Genomic DNA, 26495 nt, shown 5'->3' with positions numbered 1-26495 from the left:
TCCTTAGCTGTAAAGATTGTATAGAAACCTCTTTATCAATTAGCTAAAATAGTTTGTACAGTTTCTGTGATATAAATTCAAGCTCCCTTTCTGGACTGCCAGCCGCTTGACTAACTCAGCTAACTAGCTAACGACAGCTACAGTTGACAGCAGGTTACTCTGGTGATATGCTGCTGCCTATTTGTTCTGATTATTAATTCAACATGTGGCCAATTCTCACATATTGCCCCTTAAAATGTATTTCTAATCTTACATTTCCTTCATTGTTTACATTGATTTCTGCACAACACAGTCACAATGTGCTTATGTTGCGTATCAGTGACGTTCCGACCCTAGTTCGGTGTTTCTTGGTCTGGTATCTGCAAGAGAATGATTGAATGGATGCAAAGAGAAAAGTGCTGACAGAGAGGTTAAAGTTGAAAATGACAAGCGCTGAACGACAGTAAATAAGACAAGGATAAATAACTGAAATGACAACAGTGTCCCAAAAACACACAAGCTGCCACAGGATCAATACATCTGGCTAAAGATTGACAGTGTAAGTGGGCCGTCGGCGAAGGTCTGGGGGATTAAAGTCGCTCACTGGACCCTCTGTCAACTACATCGTGCTGAGACTCTCACACAGCATCATGCTGGCTGCAGCGGCCCTGCTCGTAAGCCTGAGTCTGCTAAGTGTCCACGGACACGACACGAATGTAAGTTTCTCAACATCTGCATGAATAAATGATGAAATTATTTAGTTATTATTATTATTATTATTTTTTTTTTCTAAAGTAAGCTTGCTGATCTGTTCTCTCTTCTGTGATTTTGTCATTTTAGCTGGACACCTTCTGTAAGAATCTTTCCTAATAATAATATAATGTGAATTTGATCTATGTGTTGTGGCTTGATTTAATCTTTCTAACATGTATGTGACATGGATGATTATAATATGCAAAATATTGTAGTTTTGAGATGTTTTCCCTAAATCACAGTTAACCCCTTTGGGCTATTCTATTCTATTCTATTCTATTCCATTCTATTCTATTCTATTCTATAATTGAATAACTGATTTAATGTAATCGCAAGGTTTATCATTTAAACTGATCATCCATCTTAGAATTTTTTTCTCAGATGAAAGTGTACATCGATTTCTTTTAATTTGTATAATCATTTTGATAAATGTCTGTACAGACCGCTTTTTTTTGCACAACTGCAGTGTTTGAACAGCTATCTCTTCTTGCAGACATAGATTACGGAGATTACACAGGCACCGACGATCCTGACTCCATTTTCAGTTATGACGACTGGCTGTTTGACCTCCTGGAGGACAGTAAGTGGACTGCAGAGGCTTCTGTGTGATTCTGGCTACATTGTGTCTCCACCTCACCTCTCTGCACCTACACTCACACTTTTACCCTTTTATTTACAGATTCCTGTGATCCAAACCCTTGTTACCATGGTGCCTCGTGCCAAAGTAAATCTAGTACAGAATTCACATGCAGTTGTCCTGAGCCTTACATTGGCAAGAGGTGTCAAAAAGGTAGGAATCTCCAGCAGCTGTTTCGATCAATTACAGTGGTCTCCTTCAAGGTCACTGGAGCTTATTTCTGTGTCTTATTAATGTTTATGCACATGGCTGTCATGGTGCTAACTTTTGATAACTTTGATTATTCAGTGAGAAATGTTTGCAAGAACGTCAAGTGTGGCCGCGGTGACTGTGTCGTCAACCTAAACAAACCTCCATTTTATGAGTGCAAGTGCAGACCCCCCTACCAAGGCCCCGACTGCAAGACCTGTGAGTATCCCATACCCCGTCTTTTAGTTAATGTTTTGACAAAATAAGGTGGATATTACATTGGGTATTGGTCAAACAGGAAACATTTCTATAGACTATAAAGTCAAACCTGCAAAGTAATAATGTCATCACATCTTTAGAATAACAGGAAAATAACAAAAAAATATGTAATCAAACAGTATCAGGCCCTGTTGGAACTAACTATTAATAACTCTGTACAAATGTGAACTAACTAACAGTGAAATAACTATTATTAATGTTTAATTAACACTAAATGTATTAATTAAAGATAGTTGTTATAAAGTGGTACCGGAATGTGGTGATGTCTCCATATGCCCATGGTCTGGAGAGGGCTTGGAGATAATTTTTCCAAAATGTGCCCCAAAAACCAACATACCAAACAACCAACCTACCAACCAACCAAACAACCAACCGACCAAACAACCAAACAACCAACCAACCAACCAACCAACCAACCAACCAACTAACCGAACAAACAAAAACAACCAACCGACCAACCGACCAAACAAGCAAACAAACAAACAAACAAACAAACAAACAGGGTTGGCCAGTATTCTTTGAACCCTGTGCTACGCCCCTACAGTTGTGTATGTAACTTGTTTATTTCCTGTCTGCATCAGTGCCCACCTCGCCCTGTGAGCCCAACCCCTGCAAGAACGGAGGCTCTTGCATCAAAGGAAACCGCCGCTTCCGCTGCGCCTGTCCTGCTGGATTTACTGGAAACTTCTGTGAAGCTGGTAGAGACTTTTAAAAACGTCACTATGAATATCACGCTGACTGACCAAGCTTATGTAGAAAGTGATTTGGCGCCCCCCACAGTATCTGAGTGAAGTGAAAAAATTTTTAAAGAATGAAAACAAGCTCTTATTTTAAGGCAAAGTTTATATTGTATTTTGTATATATATATATTAGACTTTCTCTGTTTGTTTGACTGTGTTTGTGCTTTTGGATGTTGAAATACTTGACTCTTGTGTATTCGTTCTTTTTAGATTTTAAGCTCATTTTCAATTGTCTTCTGACACAACCCTTCCTCTTTAGCTCCTACTGACTGTTACAGCGGAAATGGAGAGACATACAGAGGTGCTGTCAGTACGACAGAAGACGGGCTGGAGTGTCTGGACTGGAAGTCCAATTTCATTATTCTGAATGGGGACGATCCTTCTTCTGTGTTCTCAGACTTTAATGGACTGGATGATAACAACTGCAGGTATCAATAAATTAGAATTTCACTATCTAGATTTTTCTTTTTTCAATTTTAAATTAGTAATGTCTAACATTTATGCAATTACAGCATCTTTGAAATGATTCTGGTAGGCAAAAATAGAATAATGATTCAAAATAATACGGTTGATTACTCTCTTAAGTCTGAATTGTTTTCTCTACTTTGTTTATTAATTTGAATCTTTTCTTATCAGCCGTGTAACAGGTGAAAACAAAATTGTGTTTGGGTGAAAAGAAAAAGGTTTTGCTATGATTATTTTTCTAAGGTCAAAACAATTGCGAAAATAATACAGCAGACTTAGAAAAAACTTTTTTTTTCTGACTTGCCTCTCAGGGCTTCCGTAGTTCCCTGTGGGGGGGATCTTACCACTGGGGGGAACCAAAGAAAGAAGTTGCAATATATAAATCTAACTGTCTTTATATCAGCAGACTTCACCATGTCCCCTCTCAAGAGATTCCTTTCTCGTTCTTCTCTTATCTACTAGTTGTAATACTTATTCCATATTTTAGGAATCCAGATGGGGATACCAAGCCCTGGTGTTTCATTAAAAAACAAAATAAACTGGATTGGGACTACTGCAATGTCAAGAAGTGCAGTCAAGGTGATCTAACACACACACACACACACACACACACACACACACACACACACACATTATATATATATATATTTATATATATATATTTTTATATATATATATATATATATATATATATATATATATATATATATATATATATATATATATATATACATATATGTATTCTGTATGTACTGTGTGTCCGCACCGTGCTGATTCTTATCTGATATTCCTCAGTCCCAGCTACTCCACCACCAGTCAAACCAGTCACACCAGCGCCAGGGACTACCCAGTTCTCCCAGTGCGGCAGACCCGAGGCTCGCACTAGCAGGATTTTTGGGGGCAGCAAGTCTTTCCCTGCCGCCCACCCCTGGCAGGTGTCCCTGCAGGTCCGACCCAAACGCTCAAACTTTGAGTTTCAGCACACGTGTGGTGGAATCCTCCTGTCATCCTGCTGGGTCCTCACTGCTGCCCACTGCATGTAGGTGTTGTGTTGAACTTGTATGACATTTTCCAAGTGAATATATTGTCTTCCTAATAAAATAAACTGATGCTTTTTTTCTTTTTTTGGTTTTGTCCAGTTCAGCTGCTGATGAATACCAAGTGGTACTGGGAGGCGTGAACATAGATAAACAGGAGGAGATGGATCAGACCATCCCAGTAATACAAACGATTGTTCACGAGAACTACAGGGACACTGGAGCCGCTCTGTACAACGACGTTGGTTTGTCACATTTATCAAATATAATGTCATTTTTAGCCTAGATAGACCACAGACTAGTGATTAGAATGTAGTGATATCAGTGATGAAGTGTAACTTAGTACTTTACTTAAGCATTTCTGTTTTCTGCTACTTATTTAGATTCCACCAGATTTTAGAGGCAAAAGTTGTGGTTTACACTCACCGTAAATCAGCACATTTTTAAATAAGTTAATGTCATGCACTACCAAATGTTGTTAATGCCAGCTAAAGTAAATAGTTAACGTTGCTAACAATAGCTTACGTTAATGTTGCTAATGCTAGATAGTTATTGTCAACGTTGCTAACTCTCGCCAACTTTAATATCGCTAGATGGCTTATGGGTGAAAATTGTAGAAGTCAGCAATTTTTAGCTTCTTACAACAGCGTTTTACAACACCGAATGGTTTACAGATTTAAAAGCATGTATGATAGATTGATTCACACATTAGCTGACATAAAACATCATATACGCAGTATAAAAAATGCACAGTATACATGTAAAGATCCCACATTGTACAAATGGAGATTTCTATGTCAATTTTTACAATTATAAAGTGGGTCTAAGTGCCATATAAATACTGTAGAGCTATCAAAACGCTCAACTCACAGAGAAATGATGCAGATACACAATGGGCAGTGCCTGCTCAGGCCTGTGAGTGCTGACCAATCAGAGCAGACTGGGGTTTTCGAAAAGGGAGCATTAAAGAGAAAAGAGGGTGAATAGAGGTGCTGCAGCAACGGACAGTATCAGAAAAAAGATTGTGTTTTCAGACCATTAAAGCATGTAAACATTTTCTGGCCTGGAAATGAGTACAGTGTGGGAGCTTTAAACTTATATCACTTTGATTCAGGTCATTAATTCATTAACTTTACAATATTTATTTAGTTTATACCAATACATCATCCCTTTTTAATTATGAGAATGCATTAGCAATATAGACCTGTCAATGGAAAAGTGATTTGATTAGTGAATCAATCTAGTGATTGTAACTTTGTATTCATTTCTTGTGCAGCTCTGCTTAAACTCAAAGTCACCGACAGCCCTTACTGTGCCAAGGAGACCCGCTTTGTGAAGTCAGTGTGTTTACCAGACCAGGCCTTCCCAGCTGGCAAGGAGTGTGTGATCTCTGGATGGGGAGCCACTGAAACAGGTAATTAACTATTTATCAAAGTCCCTTTCATGTCATGCAAACAGACATGAAAGGATCATACATTCCCCATAACACAATGGGATGATAATAATCTTTTACCAGACCCTCATGTGGTTCTTAGTGCGAGCTTGAGCCTCATTGTCGTTCATGTTTGCTTAATTTTCAGAGAGGTACAGCAGCCACCTGTTGAACGCTCGTGTGCTCCTGATCTCCGACGCGCGATGCAAAGCTCCTGAGGTCTACGGAAGTGTGCTGGACAACAGCATGTTGTGTGCAGGGATCATGCAGGGGGGTACCGACTCCTGTCAGGTGTGTATGTCTAAGAATGTGAAGAATTTGCATGCAAGGGCAGTTGATACAACCACATGTCTGCTTTCAAGCAATCAGTTTGTATAAGAGATAGAGAAAGAAGAATAAAATGTTTAAAACCTTTTTTGGGATCAGTTTTGCATTAGACGTGTCAGAGGCACGATCAGCGGCCCTCATCAGGTAATATTATATTCTTAACTTGCTCCTTCTTACTCTGCAGGGCGACTCAGGTGGACCCTTGGTGTGTCAGAATAACGGAGTACACTACATCACCGGCGTGGTGAGCTGGGGCCAAGGCTGTGGTGGGAGGAACAAGCCCGGCGTCTACGCCAACGTCAACGCTTTTACCAGCTGGATCAGAAGCAAGATGAACTGAACCATATCAGTCAAGTGAATTTAAATCCTGTAATGTTAAATCATTTTTTGTTTGTGGAAATAAAATAGACTTCATCTTTGCCTAGCTTGAAAAAAACAAAACAAAACAACAGTTTATTTCACCAGCGATAAAACCAAGCATTTACTCCCAGCCCAGCTTTGAGTTAAACGGGGCGCCGACACAAATTCACAAAGCTGAACCTGCCAGACAGAATGTAGGTCACACATCATTTCAGTAGGCCTTTGCTCAAAGTGCACGAGAATAGCGGACGGTAACATCAAGGTTTGGATTCTTGAATTTGATGCATGTTTTTTGTTCCTCTAAAGATTAAAAATACAAATGATGAAAAAAAAATCCTCTGCTTCATATCTTCTAAACACGCTTAATATACAAAAGACAAATGCAAACTTCCTGCCTCATATTTCGTACAATATTAAAACAACCTGCATTCAGTTTCGGTTTCCTCGATGTTTTTGCTTGAAATAGTGTTGAACATGGTCCTTTCATAGGCAGTTTAACCCCAATCACATCCTGCATTTAATCTGAAAATAAAGTTTCTCTCTGAATTCCCTCTTTCTTATCACTTACATTGACAATCCTTTCATCTAACCTGACAAGTCCCGTCCTGTTTCAACATGCTTCATCTCCTTTTCGTCATCATTTTAACTACATTTTAAATCTACGCGTTTTCTATCGCAGCAGCTTTACTAGACATCTTGACTGTGTTCTGGAGGGCTGCCGATGAGGAGGAGGTGGAGGAGGTGGTGCTGCTGGACTTCTTTTCCATTGATTTAAACGAGGATGTGGTGGTGGTGGACTTTTTCTGGACCGTCTGGATGGTCTTCTTCCTCTTGACGTGAAGGACCTCCATGGCGTCCATGTTGACGCCTTGTTGAATCTCCTTGCTGGTCTCCACCTGCTCTGAGGTCTGCTGTTGCTGCTGCTGCTGCTCCATCTGCTCCATCTGCTGCTGGTGGTGCATCTAAAAATGGAACGCAGAGAAAATTCATTTTAAAAGAATCTGCACGGTGTAGTGTAATTGAGCTGTAGATCTTTAGTGTTCCCTCACCATCATCATGTGCTGATACTTTGCAATAGCCTCGTCAGTGCTGACTCCCTCAGCCAACCCCAGCTCTGCAGCCCGGAGGGCGAGCTGGGCCTTGTGGGAGCCGGGAGGGGTCCAGCCCACTCCTTTCATCCAGTTCAGGTCGGACTTGTAGTTTACCTGTGAGAAAAGAGTGGTGCATTAATACTGTAGGAATCAAATTATAAATTAAAGTGACCTTCCCTCAGGGCCGGACGAACCTGTTAGGGAGCCCCAGGGCAAAATTTAGCTGTGGCCCCCTATTTTAATACTCCTTAATGTAATAAATTATTTTCCTTTTTTCACATTTAGAATAAACTGGGCATTTTATTTTTTATAGGGGTTGTGAGAGCTTCAATGCATTTTACCCTGAGTCACAAAAACCTTCCAGCATTTAGATAATTGAATTCTTCCCTTCTCAAGGTTTGACATAGAACAAACAAACTAATGCCAATGTACACACCCAGTGGACACGAAGCAGCATAAGTATTCACAGTGGAGTCTTGTTTCTGGCCCTATGGTACATATAAGTCTAATATTCTCTCCTTTTTTTGTTATGTTTTTGGTCTCCACCAGCTCCTGAGGGACACATCTGTCTCTTTTACTGCTAAATGTTCCGCTATGTTCATCAGGTAGTCACTAATTTTGTCTGTCCACGATTTGGTGCTCAACACGTAGCATACAGCCAACTTCTATGATGCTTTGAGGATATGAACCATGTATGCATAATATTGACTTTTTCTTCAGTGCTGCAGTTTGTGAAAGAAATGTGTAATTAATCCAATTACCATAAAGTAATTATGGGAAATTTGGGACGTCTTAGGACATTTTTCTTCCCTGTAAAATTACCCAATTTAAAGAATCCTTCAGTGTCACACACATAAAGATATGGAGGACTGAAACTGCCTAAATCTTGAACAACAACATGTGACTCACATCACTCTGCAGCTTGTAGGCCTGCTTGGCATGCTTGACATTGAGCTGCTCTGGGTCGCAGGTGTAGTCGTGGAGCTTGCTGCGGTAGGTGAGGTCACTGGCCTGGGCCTGACTCTTTTTGGCCTGCAGGAACTCGGGCTGATCGGCGTGGATTTTGTAGTGGGCCCGGTCCTCCTTGGACTGGCGTTTGTACTCCAGGTTGCTCTGGAGCTTGCTGGCTGCCAGAGAGTGCACCATCTTAGGGTCGTCCTCCACGCAGCGCAGCCCCACCTGCTGGCCCTTCTCCTTCACATGGGACTCTTTGTAGCGGAACTGTGGGAGGCACAAAGAGATTGTTTCCGACAGATGCAGTGACTAGATTAAGTTTTGTGGTTTAAGGCTCACCATGGATTCAAATTACATGCAGATCGGTCTTAAAATGTGTGAAATGCTTTGATTATGCCAAGTGTTTTGCAGGCTTAACTGTTTTTTCCTCACACTATGATGTACTTTATGAAAAGAAAAACTCGAATGTTGTGACAAACCAAGAGGCGGCTGTAGCTCAGTGGGTAGAGCTGGTTGACTGGTGATCAGAAGATCACTGGTTCGAATCCCGGCTCCCCAGGGCGGGACTGAGCTACATGTCGAAGTATCCTTGAGCAAGATACTGAACCCCAAAGTTGCTCCTGATGTGCAGTTGGCACCTTGTGTGAAGGCAGCCACTGCCATCAGTAAGGGTCCTGCGATGAGCTGGCGACTCATTCAGGGTGAACCCTGGCCTACGCCCCTAGAATGAAACTGGATTTGGCCCCAGTAAGCCCCGCAACCCCTTAGGGGGGAAAAGCGGCAACATCCCGCGACCCTCACGGATAAGCGGAAAAGAAAACGGAACGGAACGGTTGTGACAAACCAAACCGAATCACATGAACTCACGTCACTGGCAATTTCTCTGGAGGCCTTGGCAGTTTGGAAGGGGATAGCATCCAGCCTCAGGTCATAGCCCGATGTCTTCACTTGCTCCCCAGACGCCTTGTAAACTTTCTTCATGGGAAAAGAATTTCAAACAAGTCACAAAGAGATTTTGGCTTTCATACATTTTCCGATGCGGTTTGAGAATCATTTGCTTGTATCTGGGATTGTGAGAAGCTGCCTTACGTCGCTTATCTGCTGGGCGTTGACTTTGGCTCTGACAAAGTCCGGATCATCTGAGTGTAAAGTGTACTTGTGCATGTCGTCATTCTTTCCAGATTTGTACAGCCTCTGTGATATAACATGAGGATGCAGGGTTGTCAATGGTTGCACATCACCAATTTCATCAAAGATTTTATTCTATTTTTTTAAAGTTCCTTAAAAGCACAGTAAGTCTTTATCATTTCTGAAGCATGTCCATCTTTTCTTCTCACCTCACTGCACTGCTGATAGCTCGTCTTAGCGTGGACGATATCAGGAGAGTCGGCCACTGAGGTGAACCTCAGACTGTCGGGCAGCTGACGATACTTCTTCTGCATGAAGGAAGGACATTCTTTAGACATATGTATTTTTGCCTCCAGGCCATAATACTATGAGAGCGGTTATCTGTGCATTGGAGGGCTCATGACTTAAATATTTTCTAAATCCTGGCGACACCCTGTTCAACTATAGACATGTTTAAACTAAAACCATGTGCCACATGTACTCACATCACTTATAAGTTCTCCAGCCTTCTTAGCCGACTCCATCTGAGGCGCACCCACACCGTCCCAAGCCACACCTTTCATGAAATTGAGGTCTGCCTTGTAGAGTTTCTAGACACAAGGCATTAAAACACATCAGTCAATCATGTCATCAGCAGTGCTTTTGTATTTGCTTCCATCCTCTCCTCATCTCTCACCTCGCTCTGCAGGTTGTAAGCCGTTTTGGCCCACTTGACCTTCATGTCGTCCGGAAGCACCGTGTACTTGTGCAGTTTCTTCCTGTAGTCCTGCTCACTGGCGAGGGCCTGGGCGCTCTTAGCCGTCACCAGGTGGATCATGTCTGGGGTGAGGTGGTACTGCCCGCTGGTCGTCAGCGCATCCTTGCGGTACTCCTGGTCGCTGGCCAGCCGGCCGGCCTGCAGGCAGTGCAGGAGACGTGGGTCGTCCATGACGCTTTTGACACCGATGTGCTTCCCTTTCTCCATCAGGTGGTTGTGTTTGTAGTTGATCTGCAGAAACACACAAGTGACAGCTGCAGTTAACTGTATCTATGACATTACATTTATGGAAGGCAAACCCTACGCAATATGCTCAATAGCATGTAGCGTGTATACATTTTGATGCAATTCAGTGTAATTGCCCTGCAACAAATCCTACTTTCTCAAGCTAAGAAAGCACATTTTTTGTTGCATTATTCTCTTACATAACAATATAGTCAAGCTGTCTCTATTCAGGTAGATAATATCAGACAATAACAATGTATTTTAAGTCTGCAATGCATTTACATCACTGGCGATGCCCGTGGAGCTCTTGGCAGCCTGGAAGGGGATGTCCTGCATGGTGAGCTTGTAGCCCTGAGCCCTCAGAGTGTGCCAGGACTCTCTGTACTTGATCTGGAGCACAGAGACAAGCAACCAACAATCATTAACCTTAAAGTAACAGCCACAAATGTGTACAGTACGTTGCATAGTGCACAGGTTAATACCTCGCTGAAGTTGGCTGCGTTGATCTTTGCCTGTGTGATCTCCGGCCTCTCAGATGTTATGGTGTAGCTGTGCTGGTCGTTCACCCCTTTCTCTTTGTACAAGCGCTGGTAGGGAAGGATCAAACACATCATTTAAGGTCTTAATGGAGAAAAAGAAACGCAGCCGATTAGAAAAAGTGGTTTTCTTGAACAAGCTCATCGTCTCACCTCATTTGTGATCTGTCCACTGTTTCTGGCGTGGAGGATATCTGGAGAGTCAGTGACAGAAGTGTGCTTGAAGTTGTACGGCTGCTGACGGTACTTTTTCTGTTGCAGGGAGAACAACAAGGTTACAATCCAGAGAAATCTAGAATTATATACTGTAGACTGGACTTTTTAATATCTCGACTTATATGTCAGTACTGAAGCCTTACATGACAAGTAATGATCTGTTTTTTTTCTGGTGACCTGTGTCTAAGGCTGATCTATCTAGTTTCTGTGAAAATAAGTGAATTTTTTTCTCCCTTTTTTTTTTTTTTATTCATGAAAAACACATGTTCTTTGGAAAAAAAATAAGTTAGAGCCCTTTGAAAAATTCTCCTGGCAAAATCTTTCATTCATCAATTCATCAGTTCTCAAGTCATGAACAAAGACAGGGCTTCCATATGTCGGCAACAGCCAATTTAAGCATTGCATTAACACTAAATTCAAAAAAAGGAATAAAAAAACGAAAGAAAAGACGATGTCCTACATCACTGATGAGGTCCGTGGCCCTCTTGGAGCCTTCAATCTGCAGAGCCCCCGTAGCGATCCAGGCTGCACCACGCAGGTAGTTCAGGTCGGAGCGATACACGTTCTGTAACAAACACACACACGGAAATACTAATTTTTAATTAATTGTTTTTTCAATTCAACTTTAAATATCCAGTTGGAGTAATGGCTCCTAAATTTTTCAGATATAAACATGACAAAAACTATAATTCTCAACAATTTACGAATGAGAAATACTGTGTGCACATTATTATATTGAAATAATTATACAATACAATGCAGAGTAATTATGAGAGAATCTGTCTGCAGCAGCCTGCTGTCCATCTCACCTCACTCTGCAGAGCGTACGCTTTTTTGGCCGCCTGCACCTTCATGTCATCAGGCAGCGAGGTGTACTGATGCAGGGTGAGCCTGTAGTCCTGATCACTGACCAGTGACTGGGCCTTCTTAGCGTGAGCGACCTCCATCATGTCCATGGGGAGGTGGAACTTCGACAGCTCCTTCGCCGAGTCCTGCTTGTACTTAATCTGGAGGGAAACAATGAGAGGGAGAAAGTATGAGATATCTAATATGAAGGTTGTTTTTTGTCAGCTGTGTTACACTGAAAGACAACTTACATCACTCTGTAACCTGCTGGCCTGGACCGAGTGAGCGATGTTTATGTCGTCCTGCAGTCCCTTCAGTCCGATCATCTTCCCTTTGGTCTTCTCAAATTCTGCTTTGTACTTTTGCTGAAATGACAAATCAGTCACATTCAAAACGCTGCAGCAGGATAAGAAAAGTGAGATGCTGTGTCAAATCACCTTATGAGGTGCTTGTTCCTTGAATATCTTGTGCTACTTTACACTTGCTACTGTGTGCTTTTCTTTTGAAAAGATTTTAAATGTAGGAATCGTATATCTAGACTGTGGAATTAGTACTTTAACTGAAGTAAAGAAACTGAAAACACTTCTTCCCTTCTGTGAAAATGACACTACAGGATAATAAGAGGTGTTAAAGTTGCAAGCTCACATCGCTGAGGATCTCCGCAGATACTTTGGCGGACTGGAAAGGAATGGCGTCCAGACGCAGCTTGTAACCGCCGTCACGAATCTTCGTCCATGACTGCTTGTAACAGCTCTGAAAGTGCACACGGCAGATGTTCAAGCTCACGCACAAGGACGGCTGCCTGGATGGATTGATTGGCTGTGCGATGGATTACATGTGTGAGCGCTGGTTTTTACCTCGCTGATGTTCGTAGCATTGATCTTGGCCTGGACCATCTCGGGCAGCTCTCCACTCAGTGTGTAGTTGTGCTTCATGTTCTCACCCTTCTCCCTGTACAACCTCTGTAGAGACCAAAGCAAGGCATCATAAGCTCCGGATGTCTATTTCATACAATATTTACAGTATTTATGAGATCCCATCAGTGGAGTTTTCAGCCACCCCAAAAAAATCACGGGCAGACAGTTTAGCAGTATGTAAAAACTCTAATATTGCCAGCCGACACAAACACACCAGAATTGTTCATTGTAGTTGCAAACTCTGAACTTACATCAACGGCCAGTTTGTTGCTGACTTTGGCCTGAACCATCTCTGGAGTGTTTTCAACACTTGTGAACTTCAGATTACTCACATTCTGACGGTACTTTTTCTAGAATAAACAAAACAGAACACATCAAAATGCCATACAGAAACTGGTGTACATGCATGTGATAAACAGTAGAGGGCGCAATACATCATTAATAATTGTACGGACACATAACCTGCCTGGCAAAGTGAAACAAAGTGAAACTGGTGGGTTTTTTTCTAAAAACGCAGCTGACACATGGATAGGTAGACATCTGCTCAGGAGGAACTCTGATCTATTCATGTACAGTCAGTCGTTCCATGGTCTAATGTTGGTAACGCTGACTGGAACAGCACTTTAAATAAGTGGCTGCTTGTGAAGAGGTTATGTTTAGCGTCTGGTAGAGCCAGTCTGCATCAGATGTGACACAGAAAGGAACTGTTCTTAAAAGTATTTTTGGATACGACTGGTGTTTGAATCTTGTATTAAATTCTACTACATTTTTGACATTACACAATGCAGTAAAAGGCTGACGGGGCAGTACCTTTGTGCAGATTGGCTGGAGAGATTTAACAGACTCGTAAATGATCAGTTATCTAGAAGTCAGTCTCCAAATCATGCACACACTGAAATAGGATCTGAGCACCGAGGAGCTTTTAAGAAACTCGACACTTGTTGTTAACGGAGGGGTGATTCCAGTGGTGTCCTGAAATGGGGGCCAGGGGGGCCCACCCTCCTCTAGTTGCATATGTAAAATGTTCTTCTTAATAATGAGTACTGTATGCATATGCACTTCTCTCTGATATTTTACGTAGGGTACTATTTAGTTACAGTAAATCAACAATGAAAATAAGAAATGAGTAGCCTAATCCCAGCGTCCTCGCCTTTTAGTGCCACCCCGCCTATAAAAGATTTCTTGGGGCGCCTCTGGAGGCTTCACATCTTTCCCTGAATGCATCCTGTTTCCTGATCTACCGCTCTTAAAAGCTATGATATCATATTTCAATGTAAGCAATGTGGACCCACAAACCTAATTAATTTGGTGAAGAGAAAGAAGTTGATCCCTAATTAGTGAAGCTGAGTCAGTCTTATTAATATGTGACAGCTTCAGCTACTATAACCAGCCTGATCTCTTGTTGCAGCCGCGTACTTAACCCAGTTTCTGGAGAACAGGAATGGTCCCCGGCTCTTTAAATACATTCTGACCCTAAGCCTTAAACCTAGAGCCACATGTTACACAATCGTTCCTATCGCTTTCTCATGCTCTCCGTGCTAATTCACCCAAATATTTGTGTAGTTATCAATAGCACTCGAGTGTGGTTTATCATGCATGCACGCATACATTTGAGTCCCAATACAATTTCTCTAAACAAGAGGAATGTTAATGAGGTTTAAGGAGGGAAACACACTGCTGGTGTGGGTTGGCTTTTAGACGTTTCTCTTTTTTAATTAGATTGCTGCAGCTGATTTAAGCAATGCATTCTGGGTCGTAGGTTACCTCGCTGACGAGCTCTCCGGCTTTCTTCGCCTGCTGGATGTCCAGAGATTTTGAGGCCTCCCAGCCGACGCCCTTCATCCAGTTCAGATCGGACCTGTACTGTTTCTAAATGACAAAAACACACGGGATTCTCTTTCAAATGCCAAATTCCTTTTTTTTTTCACATGAAACAAGATTTTGATTGGATGCCTAACAATGAGACTTACATCGCTCTGCAGTCCGTAGGCCTTCTTAGCCCAGGCGACGTTCATGTCGGTTGGCAGAGTCGTATACTCGTGGAGGAAAGTCCTGTAGTTGGTCTCGGTTGCCAGGTCTTGAGCCTTCTTGGCATGGCTGATGTTGATCATGTCCAGATTAACACTGGGGACGAGATTCATTTACACAAAGTTAATGAAGCCTTTTGTCCCAACATGACACAAGATGTACACCCAGTTCTCCTTGTATTATGATGGATCAGTGCATTCCCACCAAAAAAGGATACTAACACACTTTATCTTGCTGTGAAATTTTAAGCAAATTCACACTTCACTTCCTGCATTGTGGTGAATCTTTTCTGCACCATTTTACGACAGGTCTTTATTTATGTAAAGACCGACACGACATTTTAAAAATTCAAAATAAAATGGAATAATAATGTTTTTTCAAAATAAAGTCCTCTTCTTCTTTCATTCAGGCTTAGATGGCAATGTGTCATGGAAATCTATCAAATCAATAGCAAATGGAAGTTTTACACACTTTCTTCACACTCTAGTCTGCTTTGACATTAAACTAGCTTTAAATCAGACAAGCTTGGAGACCAGTGTTAAAAAGGACTCATCACGGTTACAAACGTCACCTGAATTTGGTCTTGGTGTCCTCATAGTCCCTCTTGTAGTGGCGGTCACTCTGTAGTTTGGTGGCCAGAGCAGAGTGGGCCATCTGAGAGTCACCACTGACCGACTTAATGCCGATCACCTTCCCTTTGTTCTTCTCATACTGCTCCTTGTATTTGACCTGCCAAGAGACAAAGAAATTACAGCAATTGGAGTTATAATTGTTGCATAAAAGCGACAACTTTTCTTCAGGTATGTAAATATTCAAATGAAAATATGATATACATTAACGCATGTTTTTAGAGAAACTCACATCACTGGCCAGGTCTCTTTTGGCTTTAGCGGTGAGTATGGAAAGAGAGTCCAAGCTCAGCTCGAAGCCCTTTTCCCTCTGCTTCTCCCAGTTGCTCTTGTACACTTTCTAAAAAACAAATGTTAATCTGTTTTAACCTCTAGACAGAAACAAACCTTCTCAACTAAGACATATCTCAAAAACAGGTTTAATTAATCATTTTTGATACAAGATGTAAGGATGACATATTTTTAACAGGATATCAGTGAATGAATAAGAGTATTGTTGCTTCTAAAGTCACTTGACATGACTTGCTGCAACATGCTGTGTTCCTCTGAAAACACAATATAAAGTCGTACAATACTTCTCGAGGACACCACATGCTACATGCAAAGGAAAACTGGCCATGAATGACCTTTTTGTGTCAGAACGTCGCGTGGGTCTAATGCCAATTAAAATTCTAAATGACTGATTGATTTTCAATACTAATCTAATTTTCCTGATTTCTATTTAATGGACTGTGTCCAGTTAATCTTTCTGAGAACAGACCGTGTTGAACCAGCGGTGAGGTCACATAATCAGAACTGAATGAGGTGCTTTACTGCGCTGTGTAAGCACATTGCCGTGGAGACCTCTCCATCAGCAGAGCGTTAACTGCAACCCGCTGAAGTGAAGGAGCATGAGAAACAAGGCTGCTACTGTACTGTGTGCTCTTTATAGAATGTACATTACGTTACGCTTCACTGAAGAAATGTCCTACTGTATTCTCTTCATAGATAAACTCAAACAAAGACATTAGCCGATCTAACACTGAGCCCTGAGGTACAGATCTGAACAACATGAGCAACAGTATTTACATGTATTAACTGCGTATGAAGCAACACCCAAGTGTTTACAGTCACTCTGTCTGGTTTAATCAAGTGTTAAAGGTGCAATATGTAAGACTTGGCCACCTGTCGAATTCCTAACAAACAGGAGGCAGCATATCACCAGAGTGGCTAACCATAGCTGCCATTAGCCAGTTAGCTCAGTTAGCCTTGCAGCTAGTGGGAGCTTGGGGACCGGGATAGTTTTGGTGTTTACACAGCAGCTTTGGAGCTGGTTAGCATGCTAACTTTAGCAGATATTTCTGCAATATAGACATCAAAACATCAAAGGTGTTATTTCTTTACATTCTGTCAATAGTTTTTTTTATTAGCAAACTTTACAACTAAAACTCTTACACATTGCACTTTTAATATATCTGAAGAACACAACTGTGATCTTCTAAACTTGATTCAGCAGCAGGAGGTTTGAATGAGGGCATGGGACGGAGTATATTATGCAATATGTGAGAGATATGACAGAATATGTTACTGTTGTAAGAACTATTACAAAACAAAGATTTAAATACAAACTGTGATTACATGTCCTGCTTGCACACTAATAGGAAAGAGTTGAAAAGTGTGCAAATACCGTATAAGTATATAAGCTACATTATGAAGCTATTTTAAACGCCATTGTGAACTTACCCCACTGAGAAGGTCAGCGTTGGCCTTTGCTTGTCTGAAAAGGGGCTCATCTTTCGTCATGGTGTACTGGTGTATCATCTGCTCGGTGTTTGCTTTGTACGCCAGCTGAAGATCGGAATCCAACAGACACGTTGTGTGAGAATGCGCACAGTGATTAAAATGCACAGGATTACAGCTTCAGAGTGGAGACCTTACGTCGCTCTGTAGTTCCTGGCTCATCTTGGCGTGTTTGATGGACAGATCGTCCGCCACCTGGGTGAACCTGATGCTGTCTGCCTTCTGGCGGTATTTAGTCTGTGAGAAAAAGGCAGATAGAAGATATATGATGTAAAGCTCATTGAAAAACGTAAATATGTAGACACAAACACATCATTGCACTGACATCACTCAGCAGCTCTCCAGCTTTCTTGGCCTGGGTGATGTTCATACACCCTTCAGTGTCCCAGCCCACTCCTTTCATCCAGTTCAGGTCTGAGCGATACTGGTTCTGTGAATAGACAAAAGGGGGAAAAATTTAAAACCAGGTGATATACTTTCATTACCATTTCAACAACATAGCAGGGCTTAATTCTTCCTTTCATGTCTCACCTCGCTTTGCAGGGAATAAGCCTTTTTGGCCTGCTGGACCTTGATGTCATCGGGCATGACGGTGTAGTCGTGCAGCTTTGTGCGATATTCCAGGTCACTCGCGAGGGCCTGAGCCTTTTTGGCGTGACTCAGGTTGATCATGTCATGAGGAAGGCTGAAGTTGGCCTGGCCCTCCTTCGAGCCCTTCCTGTACGCAATCTGAAGTGGTGACGAGAAATGGTAAACAGTTGATCAAAGATTCAGTCATTGTCTACTCAAAGCCATGCCAAAGGATGGACAAGTGAGCTTTGGGTGAACTTTTTGGTATTCCAGTGTCTGTTATTAATGATCAAAATGACTTCTGCTTACATCACTGCTCATCTTGGCCACCTGAAGAGAGTGCAGAGTCTTGGAGTCGCTCGTGTTGTAACCCACTGCCTTCTCCTTGTCCTTCATGTAGGTTTCTTTGTACTTAATCTGAAACACATGCCCATCTGACTTAATTATCATATTCCACTAAACCCATTTAGGTTTTTTTTCAGTCGGACATTAGTGCTGGATGTCCTTGCAGCGGGGGGAAGAGCGTGCGTTCGCTTACATCACTGGCGAGGTCCCGGGAAGCCTTAGCCGCTCTGACGCTCAGGTCGTCCACGCCGATGTCGCAGGCTTTGGACTTGGTTTTCTGCCACTCCTCCTTATATTTGATCTGCAGCGATAAATCCAAATGAAGCATGAGAAGTGATTGTCTGTGACTGTGTGACTGAGCTGCAAATGAGAGAAAGTGTCCTTGTGTGAACTCACATCACTGCACAATTCAGCATTGGCTTTGGCCTTCTTGATTTGGGGCAGGTCCTGGGAGAGCGTGTACTGATGTTTGGTCTTTTCATAGTTGGCTTTGTAGTTTTGCTGAAACACACGTGACAACACATTGAAATTCAGTGCACACTCAATTTGCAGCTGATAAACTCAGTGCGATCATCGTCACTGCTTGATGTTTACTTACATTGCTAACGAGCTGGGCGTTCTTCTTCGCCAAAATAATCTCAGGTGTGTCGGTCACTGGATGGTACTTCACCTGGTCAATGTGTTGCCTGTAGTTCTTCTGCACTCACACAGGAATCAATTATTACAATTAATGAACGGATCTCTACATGAATATATTTTTTCAAACTGAAATAAAAATAATGGGCTTCTATTTGGTTTGAAAAGAACTCACATCTTTCAGTGGGTCCAGTTTCCTTTGGCTTTGGTAGCCCGGTGTGAGGGTGGCCGGGTAGTTGTATTCACCCTGCTCCTGCTCACAGCCTTGCTTATAAGAAATCTGAAATTCACAACGAGACTATATTAGTGATATTACGGGCACAACACGTTTTATCATTCAGTCATCATCAACCTTAAGTAAAGTATTGTCTTTGGCCTGAAATGTCTATAGATCATAAATGCAATTCCGATCAGGTCTGTCTTTTTTTTTTTTCAGCAGAAGACAATAGCCCCTGAAAAAGAATAGCTATTTGTAATTTCAAAATGTCAACATAGCCTATGAATACCTGGAGCCAAGCGACCAATGTGGGACATAAAGAATTTGCATTTCTCTCTTTCTAAGACTTACATCACTGGCCAGTTTCCTGGCTTTCATTGCGTGCATGGTCTTCTTGTCGATGCCCGAGTCTTCATAGTGGCCCTTCATGTTGCTGGTGTACTTCTGTTTGTACTGGTTCTTTTAAAAATATAGGAAGATGAAGAAACATCAGAATGCAGGAAACTTAAATAAAACAAACACTTCCACACATTTGCCCTTAAATTACACATATGATCCCTTTTCTGGTTTTATTCCTTTCCTTCTGTGTTGTATACGGGCTCTTGTGCGTGTGAAAGATCTTGGAATTTGTCACACTTACATCACTTGTGAACTTGGCGACTTTAGCAGCGTTTTGAAACTGTGGCGTCTCGCAGAAGTTGATGCTGTGACCTTTGGTGTTCTCTAAGTCCTTCTTGTACTCCACCTGTTAGACAACATATGGACAATCTCAGCAGCTGCTCTGCAACACTTTTAATTTCAAACCACTTCTTTTTTTGCTCTTGAGCAGTCAGAGTTGATCCTTTGTGGCACCTTGTTATTGGCTAAATATAAAGGGCCTGCAACTAATCAGTCACCCTCACTGACACGCCGAAGCTAACCTTTAATCTTAAATATGCATCGCCGAGCTTACCAACAACAGCATGGCACCGTTTAACTTTGCCACTGAAATGCCACACACGGGGAATTCTGTCACCTTTACACATTGAAGCACACATCGGAACATTGCTCACAGACACCCAAAAGCTCTTATGTTTGAATAATGTCTCGGCGCGCGGTTTTGTGGTGAAGGCAGGGCTCAGAATAGATGCTAATACCTAGCATTTTTTATGTCATATTCCCGAGGCTCAGAATAGTGAAGCACTGTGTGAGGTAACATTAGTTTGATGGGATGTCCCGCGGCCTTGGAGGTAAGCTGTAACCCCAGCGGACGGGCATGTCAGGGATGTTGAAAATGCAGGTTGGGTGGCTGCGTGTCTGCTGGAAACTGACACAGTGTGCCCAATGCTTCCAGCTCGTGAACAACACACACACACACACACTCAGCGGCAACATTTGTATCTGGAAATTCTATGTCATAGACTTTAGCGTACAGTTAACAGTATTTATGGATGCGTACTGAATAGGGTTTTTGCTAATATAAGGCATGTTTAGATCTTCTACGTAAATACTGATGTGAACGTACTCTGTCCCTGTCAAATAAACAATTAAAAAAAAGACTGAAAGAAACAAATTGAGGCAAATGTCCTACATGGAGGTCTTGGCTCACCTCGCTGACAAGCTTGGTGATCTTTCGGGCGTTCTTCAGCGCCAGATTGTCCTCGGATGTCAGACTGTGGAAGTGTGAGGTGCCCTTCATCTTGTTTAAGTCCTTCCTGTATTTTAGCTGCAAAGGGATGAAAGATGATTCAGAGTATATAGGAGGAGCGCATGTATGTATTTCTGTAGGATCAGGAGATTAGTGGTATGTACACACATGCACACACACACACACACACACACAAACACACACACAGTCTAATTTAGTCAGGGTTGGAGAGTTTAAACAATGACAACATGGCGAGGCTTTCTCAATCTGCCCGGTGATGACAGGGAGGGGTTGATGGATGAAGCCCCAGCTCTCACACTCCTACACTCTGTAATGTTTTGACAGCATTTACAACCCGTTCCAAGACTGATACTCACATTACTGGCATTTTCCTGTGCCTTCTTTGCAAGATAGTAACCAGGAGTGATCATGGCGGGGAAACTTCCTTTGCCTCGCTGCTGTTCGTACTCCTCAGTATAGGCGATCTGCAGACAGAGGACAAAAATTGATTAAATAAAAAACTATACCACCATATAAGCATTTGCCATCATATATGCAGTTCAAATTGTTGCAGTGGTAGTTGAAAGAGGCTGTTACACTAAAACTCGTTAATAAAGCTGCAAGGATAAATCCCTTACCTGGCTGAAGTTCTCTGCGTTTTCTCTGGCGTGCACGGCTTCAGCCGCCGCTGCCTCAGTGCTGGCCTTACCCTTCATCTCCTGTTCGTATATCTGACGATACTTAATCTGGTAAGACAGGAAACGCAACCAAAGATCAAGGGTCTGCAAACGTCTTTGTATGAATGTACGTGCATTTTTAAAAAAAAATTATTGTCTACTTACATCACTGGCCTGCTCACTGGCCTTCTTTGACATCATGTATCCAGGTGTTAGATGTGCAGGAAAACTGCCTTTACCTCTCTGCTGCTCGTACTCCTCTGTGTAAGCGTACTGGAGGAAGAAAAGTGATGATTTTTTTAAGTTAGTAGAGTTCAGTGAAAAAGACAGCTCAATACCGGAAATAACATGAAATCATGACGGAAGGCTTAAAGCTCACATCGCTGACAATTTGCCCTTGTTTCTTGGCCAGAAGCACCTCTGGGGGGTCGACAAACGTGGTGTACTTTGAAACTCTTTCCTCGTGTCCTTTTTTATATTCCAGCTGAAGAGGAAGAACACAATTTAAAAGGAATTAGCTAATGTGAATGATTCAAGTTTCAATTTTTGGTACAAGGAAAAAAAAATACCACACCAACTTACACTGCTGGCCAAACTATTGGCTTGTTTGGCTGCCTGGTAACCCGGAGTGATCATGGCAGGGAAGCTGCCTTTTCCTTTTGACTGCTCATACTCCTCTGTGTACTTCACCTGACAAAGAGGCACAAAATAAATCAGTTTGATTTTCATTTATTATAAGTCTTCAGTTCGATCATCCCATATTTTGGTTTTATAAAATAAGGGAGAGATCTTTACTCACATCGCTGATATTCTGCTGGGCCTGAGACATTGTCACTATCTGCTGGTTGGTCACCATGTTTGAGTAAAAACTCTGCTGCTGTGAGAACTCAGACTTCGACTGAAAGGCCTGTTTGGAATATTGAAGACACATCCGGTTTACAAACATTCACAACACGGTTAATACTTGTCCATTCATGGTTTCAGGACTTAGAGTCTATGAGGTGTGGTAACAATCGTCTATACCGCACTTCAAATCCTTTTCCAAAAAGAAGAGGATGAAGATGATGTTGTGGCAGCAGATAAGTTACTTTACTGATCTCCTCCATGACCACTGACATCTCAGAGTTTCCATCAATTCCACATACACATCTTTACATTAAAGGTCCAGTGTGTAGGACTCAGTGGCATCAATGGGTTTCTCCTAAAAAGGCGAAAAACCCCAAAGCCCCTCTCTAGAGCTGGCGATTGGTTTGTCCATTCTGGGCTACTGTAGAAACCAGACGGACTCCTTGGAAGATGAAATAAAAGGCTCATTCTAATGTCACAAAAACACAACAAGCCTAAGGTTCAGGTGATTATACACCAATAAAAACATAATTCTGAATATTTGTTCCATTTTTGCCAACTGATCCCCTAACATTTCCCTAAATCTTACACACTGGGACGATTATTATTAGTAGATAGATCACCGCGTCAGATTTTTTCAGAGTTTGGGGCTTGAACTCCCTTTTAACTGGGCATACTGGCCAGTTTCTTAACTGGGAGCTCACCTGGCTGGCCATCTGATTGGCGAGGCGAACCCTCTCCAGCTCCATGGACCGCATGTCCTGGTGGAAGGTGGACAAAAAGCGCTCGCCATCTTCGCGATACTTCAGCTACAAGTGCACATAGACGACAAGCATTAAGCCAAGGCCGGCACACATTTGCGCATGCGAACACTTAAACATGTACACTTTGGAAGCTTGGATGCGACTTCGTACCCACAGAGCCAAACAGCACTCTATTCTTACACCGTCAAACCGAACAACCTGAGCTTACGCGCTTAAAAATGGAGGGATAATATTCGAGTGCTATTATTAATAATCGAGATGAAGCTGGACCTGCCAAGAAAGATCAAGAATGGAGTGCTGAGGGATGAAACTCTGAGCTGTTTGCTAATGATCCTTTAAGGCGTAGAAACATTTCAAACTAATATAAGAATAGCTGTGTTGCAGGGGGAAGAGTGACTCTACAGAGGATCACTGTTGCCGCTGTTAAAAAACAAAAAAACTGAGAAACCTCAAGTCAATTCAAACTCTTAACTTTAAAATGGACTAATGATGATGATTTTCTTCTTTAGAAAAATGTGAATCTTTACAAACAAAAGTTTCTTTATTTAAAAAATTCTTGAGAGGACTCATCATTGTAACTGGCAGACAATCATTTAATGTTTTCAATTGCAACCATTTAAGTTTCAACAGTGAACAATAAGGTTGCCAGGTCACAGTGAGCAAATCTTTAAATATATATATTTTTTTCTAAAACTCAAAGATTTAGGTTTCTTTTAGTTTTGATTAAAACTTAAGCTCTTAAGTTTTAAATTTAATCATGTTTTGCCAACCTATAATACGGATGATGTAATGTAGATAATTCATTTTTCTTCTTTAAAAAAAAAATGGAATCTTTGTTTTATACAGAAAAACATTGTAACTGAAATAGATTTTTAATTATATTTGAAGTCTTCTCATACGAGTTTTGAACGTTTCTAGTTGTGACATTTGACTTTTGTTAACAGTGTAAAGGGCTTACAATACACATGTTGGCTGTTGGCGTTAGCAAAATGTAATAACTCAACAAGTATCATCAGGAAACTAATGAAAACAAACGGTCTGCATGCTAATCACAATGTCCAGTGGACGGGGTTGAGGGTCACTCTGCCTGATCTGAAATCAGCCCTCAAATATCAACGAGTAATGTCCCTATGGCTTTTATAGTGCCATACAGCAGTAGCTGATGAGCTTGCTAACCCACTGCTAATATGAGCACAAGAGCGTTGCACGAACTTGTAGACACAGACAGACGCAGACAGACAGGAGCAGGTGGCAGGGCAGAGGAGAGGAGAGGAAGGGGACGTGGGGCTTGTTTTTCCTTACATATAATTTTAGCCCCCTGGAGCATAAAGTGGGCTAAGCAGAGAGGGTGTCTCTTGCCTCTGTCACAGGATAGAAATAACCTGAACAGCGCTCTCCATTCCTCACCGCTGCCGTCACCCGGGGGGACTCAAAGCAGCCGTCGTCCACCTTTTTCTCTCTCTTCCAAACGTAAAGAGAGAGAATGAGACACTTTTATATCCAACAGTGGGATGGATACGTCTGTTTAGAGTCAGATTTGGAGCTTTTATACAGTTGACTGTATGCGTGTTTGTAGGTTAATAGATCTGAGTCATCCTTGGGGGGACCAGCTATACTTGTATACCATTAACACATTTAGATTGAGTTGTAATGCATGCATCAGTCCCTTTAGAGATGATCTAAACCAACACAATGACCACTATGAATAGCAGCCTCCATAGTAAACCCAGTCATGACAAGACCTATGATGAATGGTCACGTAACTCATGGCATAGATGGTGGCTTGTGTCAGCCCCTCAACAATACGCCTCGACTCAGATCAAGGCCGAATACTTGGTCTCGTGTTGCTGCTTGCGGGTTTTCGCATCATCTCACCTCGCTGCTCGCCTTGCTCTGCTTCTTTGCGTTGATGTTGACGGGCGTCTCGTAGACGCTCGTGAATGTGTTGTTTCTTGGATTGTGTCTGGAGGGATGGGACAGAAAAATGGACATTGTTTTGACACCAATTTCTTGGAAACACATGGGAGGTTGATTCTAGGTTTTTGAGCAGTTTGGTGGATTTTGCGGCACTTACACGGAGCAGTAGGGCCTCTTCTTGTGGCTGACAAAGTTGTTGGCGGTGAGCACCATCTTACAGACGTCACAGTGAAAACATGCCTTATGCCAGTTCTGTCAGAGAAAAAAGACCAAGTCACAGTATTTTATAGGGCTCTTACAGTTGAACTCAAAATTCATGATGGGTTATCATGTGGAGACGGAAAATGAAATTTAAATTAATAAGATAAGGCCCAAAATAAAGACAGTAATCTCAACGTGATCTTCTAACTGGACCAGTTGACTTGTTCTCAAATATAGCTTTTATGTGACTGTTAAACTGTAGACGTCTTGCTTTTCCGCCTCGCACTAAAGCAGCCAGTCAGAGGGATGTTTTCCATAATGCAGCAATCAGTTAAACATGCTACAACAGTTTTTCTTTCCGTGTGAATGCATTGTTACAAGTTTGAACTCAGACCCACAGCACACATAAAACGTAACCTTTGGAAATATGTAATTTTCCATCCAGATTTTGTATTTTTTTTCAAAGAGTAAAGAGTGTCACAGATAATACTGACACTTGGAATAGGTTGCCATATTTAGGTTGTTTGTGTTTTTCTGTGATAAATCTCATGCACTTTGTGTTGACTGTTATTATAAAAAATCTACACTAGCCTCAGTTCGCCTACAATTCCCCCCTTTGACTAATGATTGAAAAAATACCAAATACCACAAATATCTTGAAATTCTGTATTCACACTGAAGTGAATACTGACTTTTTTGTTACTTTCACAGCCACTGTTGGATTGAATGTTTCAGATGAAACTTTCACTAGGAACTTTCTTTGGATCACATTGTTTCTGTGTTACCTGGTCGATGCAGTTGATCTTTTCGGCCGGGTAGACCACAAAACCACACCTGGCACAGGACTGCATGATGAATCCGTGTCCCTTTCCCCCAAAAACCTTCAGGAAAAAATATCAGAAGACAGGAACTGGCGTGAAAATGGTCGGGAGAGTCAGTTCGGTCAGGCAGTTAGCAGTTTAGGAACTGTCAGTAGACTCCCAGACAGCCTTGATAGTGTGTCTCTGCTGGTGGTAAACTTAGCTCTGTGTCCGGCCAACTTTGAAACTCTCTCTTACTTGACAGCATGTCCCATGATGGACCAACCCCCTCTCCTGCATCATGGTGGAGGGACTGGTTGAGACCAGCTGTCTGTCTGCTTGGAGGAGAGAGAGAGACAGAGAGTTCAGATGTCACTGCATATGTGTCATGATCCTGAGTTGGACAGCTGGTTCATCGCGTCCTGACACTCAGACATAAAAGCGTAATACATTTTGTCGAGTAATAGTTTTAATTAGTCTTAACTGGCGTCATCATCTAAGTATGTTGTGAGTGGTTTTTAGTCACTCTGCGTATAATCACAGAAAATAGCTGAGGACAAGTGCGCAGGAAGAACTATATAGATACGGGAG

At 42.0% G+C, this 26495-nt stretch overlaps 2 protein-coding genes across 3 annotated transcripts; one reads left to right on the top strand and one right to left on the bottom strand.

Annotated features, from left to right (window-relative positions):
* The first annotated feature begins 558 nt into the window (after positions 1–558).
* On the top strand, positions 559–6744 carry LOC115571344 (hyaluronan-binding protein 2-like). Its single transcript, XM_030400704.1, has 13 exons — positions 559–695; positions 820–832; positions 1226–1312; positions 1412–1522; positions 1658–1777; positions 2419–2535; positions 2837–3005; positions 3530–3621; positions 3838–4081; positions 4182–4324; positions 5356–5493; positions 5660–5802; positions 6023–6744. Exons 1-13 carry the CDS (start codon positions 630–632, stop codon positions 6176–6178), a joined length of 1599 nt encoding a protein of 532 aa, XP_030256564.1. The 5' UTR covers positions 559–629; the 3' UTR covers positions 6179–6744.
* nrap (nebulin-related anchoring protein) lies at positions 6265–26163 on the bottom strand. 2 transcript variants are annotated; one of them, XM_030400698.1, is made up of 43 exons: positions 25890–26163; positions 25061–25155; positions 24862–24949; positions 22927–23031; positions 22176–22283; positions 21959–22066; positions 21756–21860; positions 21542–21649; positions 21338–21445; positions 21077–21184; positions 20661–20777; positions 19713–19817; positions 19424–19531; positions 19031–19135; positions 18818–18916; positions 18616–18720; positions 18413–18520; positions 18184–18291; positions 17836–18033; positions 17630–17734; positions 17443–17541; positions 17248–17352; positions 15758–15865; positions 15468–15625; positions 14839–14992; positions 14633–14737; positions 13120–13218; positions 12809–12913; positions 12597–12704; positions 12203–12316; positions 11915–12112; positions 11566–11670; positions 11043–11141; positions 10836–10940; positions 10636–10743; positions 10048–10359; positions 9857–9961; positions 9581–9679; positions 9333–9437; positions 9111–9218; positions 8199–8510; positions 7248–7403; positions 6265–7160 (listed from the first exon to the last, which is right to left on the bottom strand). In XM_030400698.1, the coding sequence occupies exons 1-43, from the start codon at positions 25953–25955 to the stop codon at positions 6858–6860; spliced, it is 5427 nt and encodes a 1808-aa protein (XP_030256558.1). In that variant the 5' UTR covers positions 25956–26163; the 3' UTR covers positions 6265–6857. The 2 variants fall into 2 exon arrangements, with proteins under 2 accessions (XP_030256558.1, XP_030256559.1); XM_030400699.1 differs by lacking the exon at positions 22927–23031.
* Between the last annotated feature and the right edge of the window lie 332 nt (positions 26164–26495).

This window comes from Sparus aurata, chromosome 20 (assembly GCF_900880675.1).
Source record: "Sparus aurata chromosome 20, fSpaAur1.1, whole genome shotgun sequence".
In the NCBI taxonomy this organism is placed as follows: domain Eukaryota; kingdom Metazoa; phylum Chordata; class Actinopteri; order Spariformes; family Sparidae; genus Sparus; species Sparus aurata.
This window is presented reverse-complemented; position numbering and strand designations above follow the sequence as displayed.

Excerpts from the sequence above, each read along its gene's own strand:
- nrap (XM_030400698.1), bottom strand. The coding sequence starts at position 25,955 with ATGCAGTCCTGTGCCAGGTGTGGTTTTGTGGTCTACCCGGCCGAAAAG. Across the intron at positions 24,950-25,060 it reads AAGAGGCCCTACTGCTCCGT|ACACAATCCAAGAAACAACA; the intron begins GTAAGTGCCGCA and ends CCATCCCTCCAG. Across the intron at positions 22,067-22,175 it reads CCCAGCAGAATATCAGCGAT|GTGAAGTACACAGAGGAGTA; the intron begins GTGAGTAAAGAT and ends CCTCTTTGTCAG.
- LOC115571344 (XM_030400704.1), top strand. The coding sequence starts at position 630 with ATGCTGGCTGCAGCGGCCCTGCTCGTAAGCCTGAGTCTGCTAAGTGTC. Across the intron at positions 3,006-3,529 it reads CTGGATGATAACAACTGCAG|GAATCCAGATGGGGATACCA; the intron begins GTATCAATAAAT and ends TCCATATTTTAG. Across the intron at positions 5,494-5,659 it reads ATGGGGAGCCACTGAAACAG|AGAGGTACAGCAGCCACCTG; the intron begins GTAATTAACTAT and ends CTTAATTTTCAG.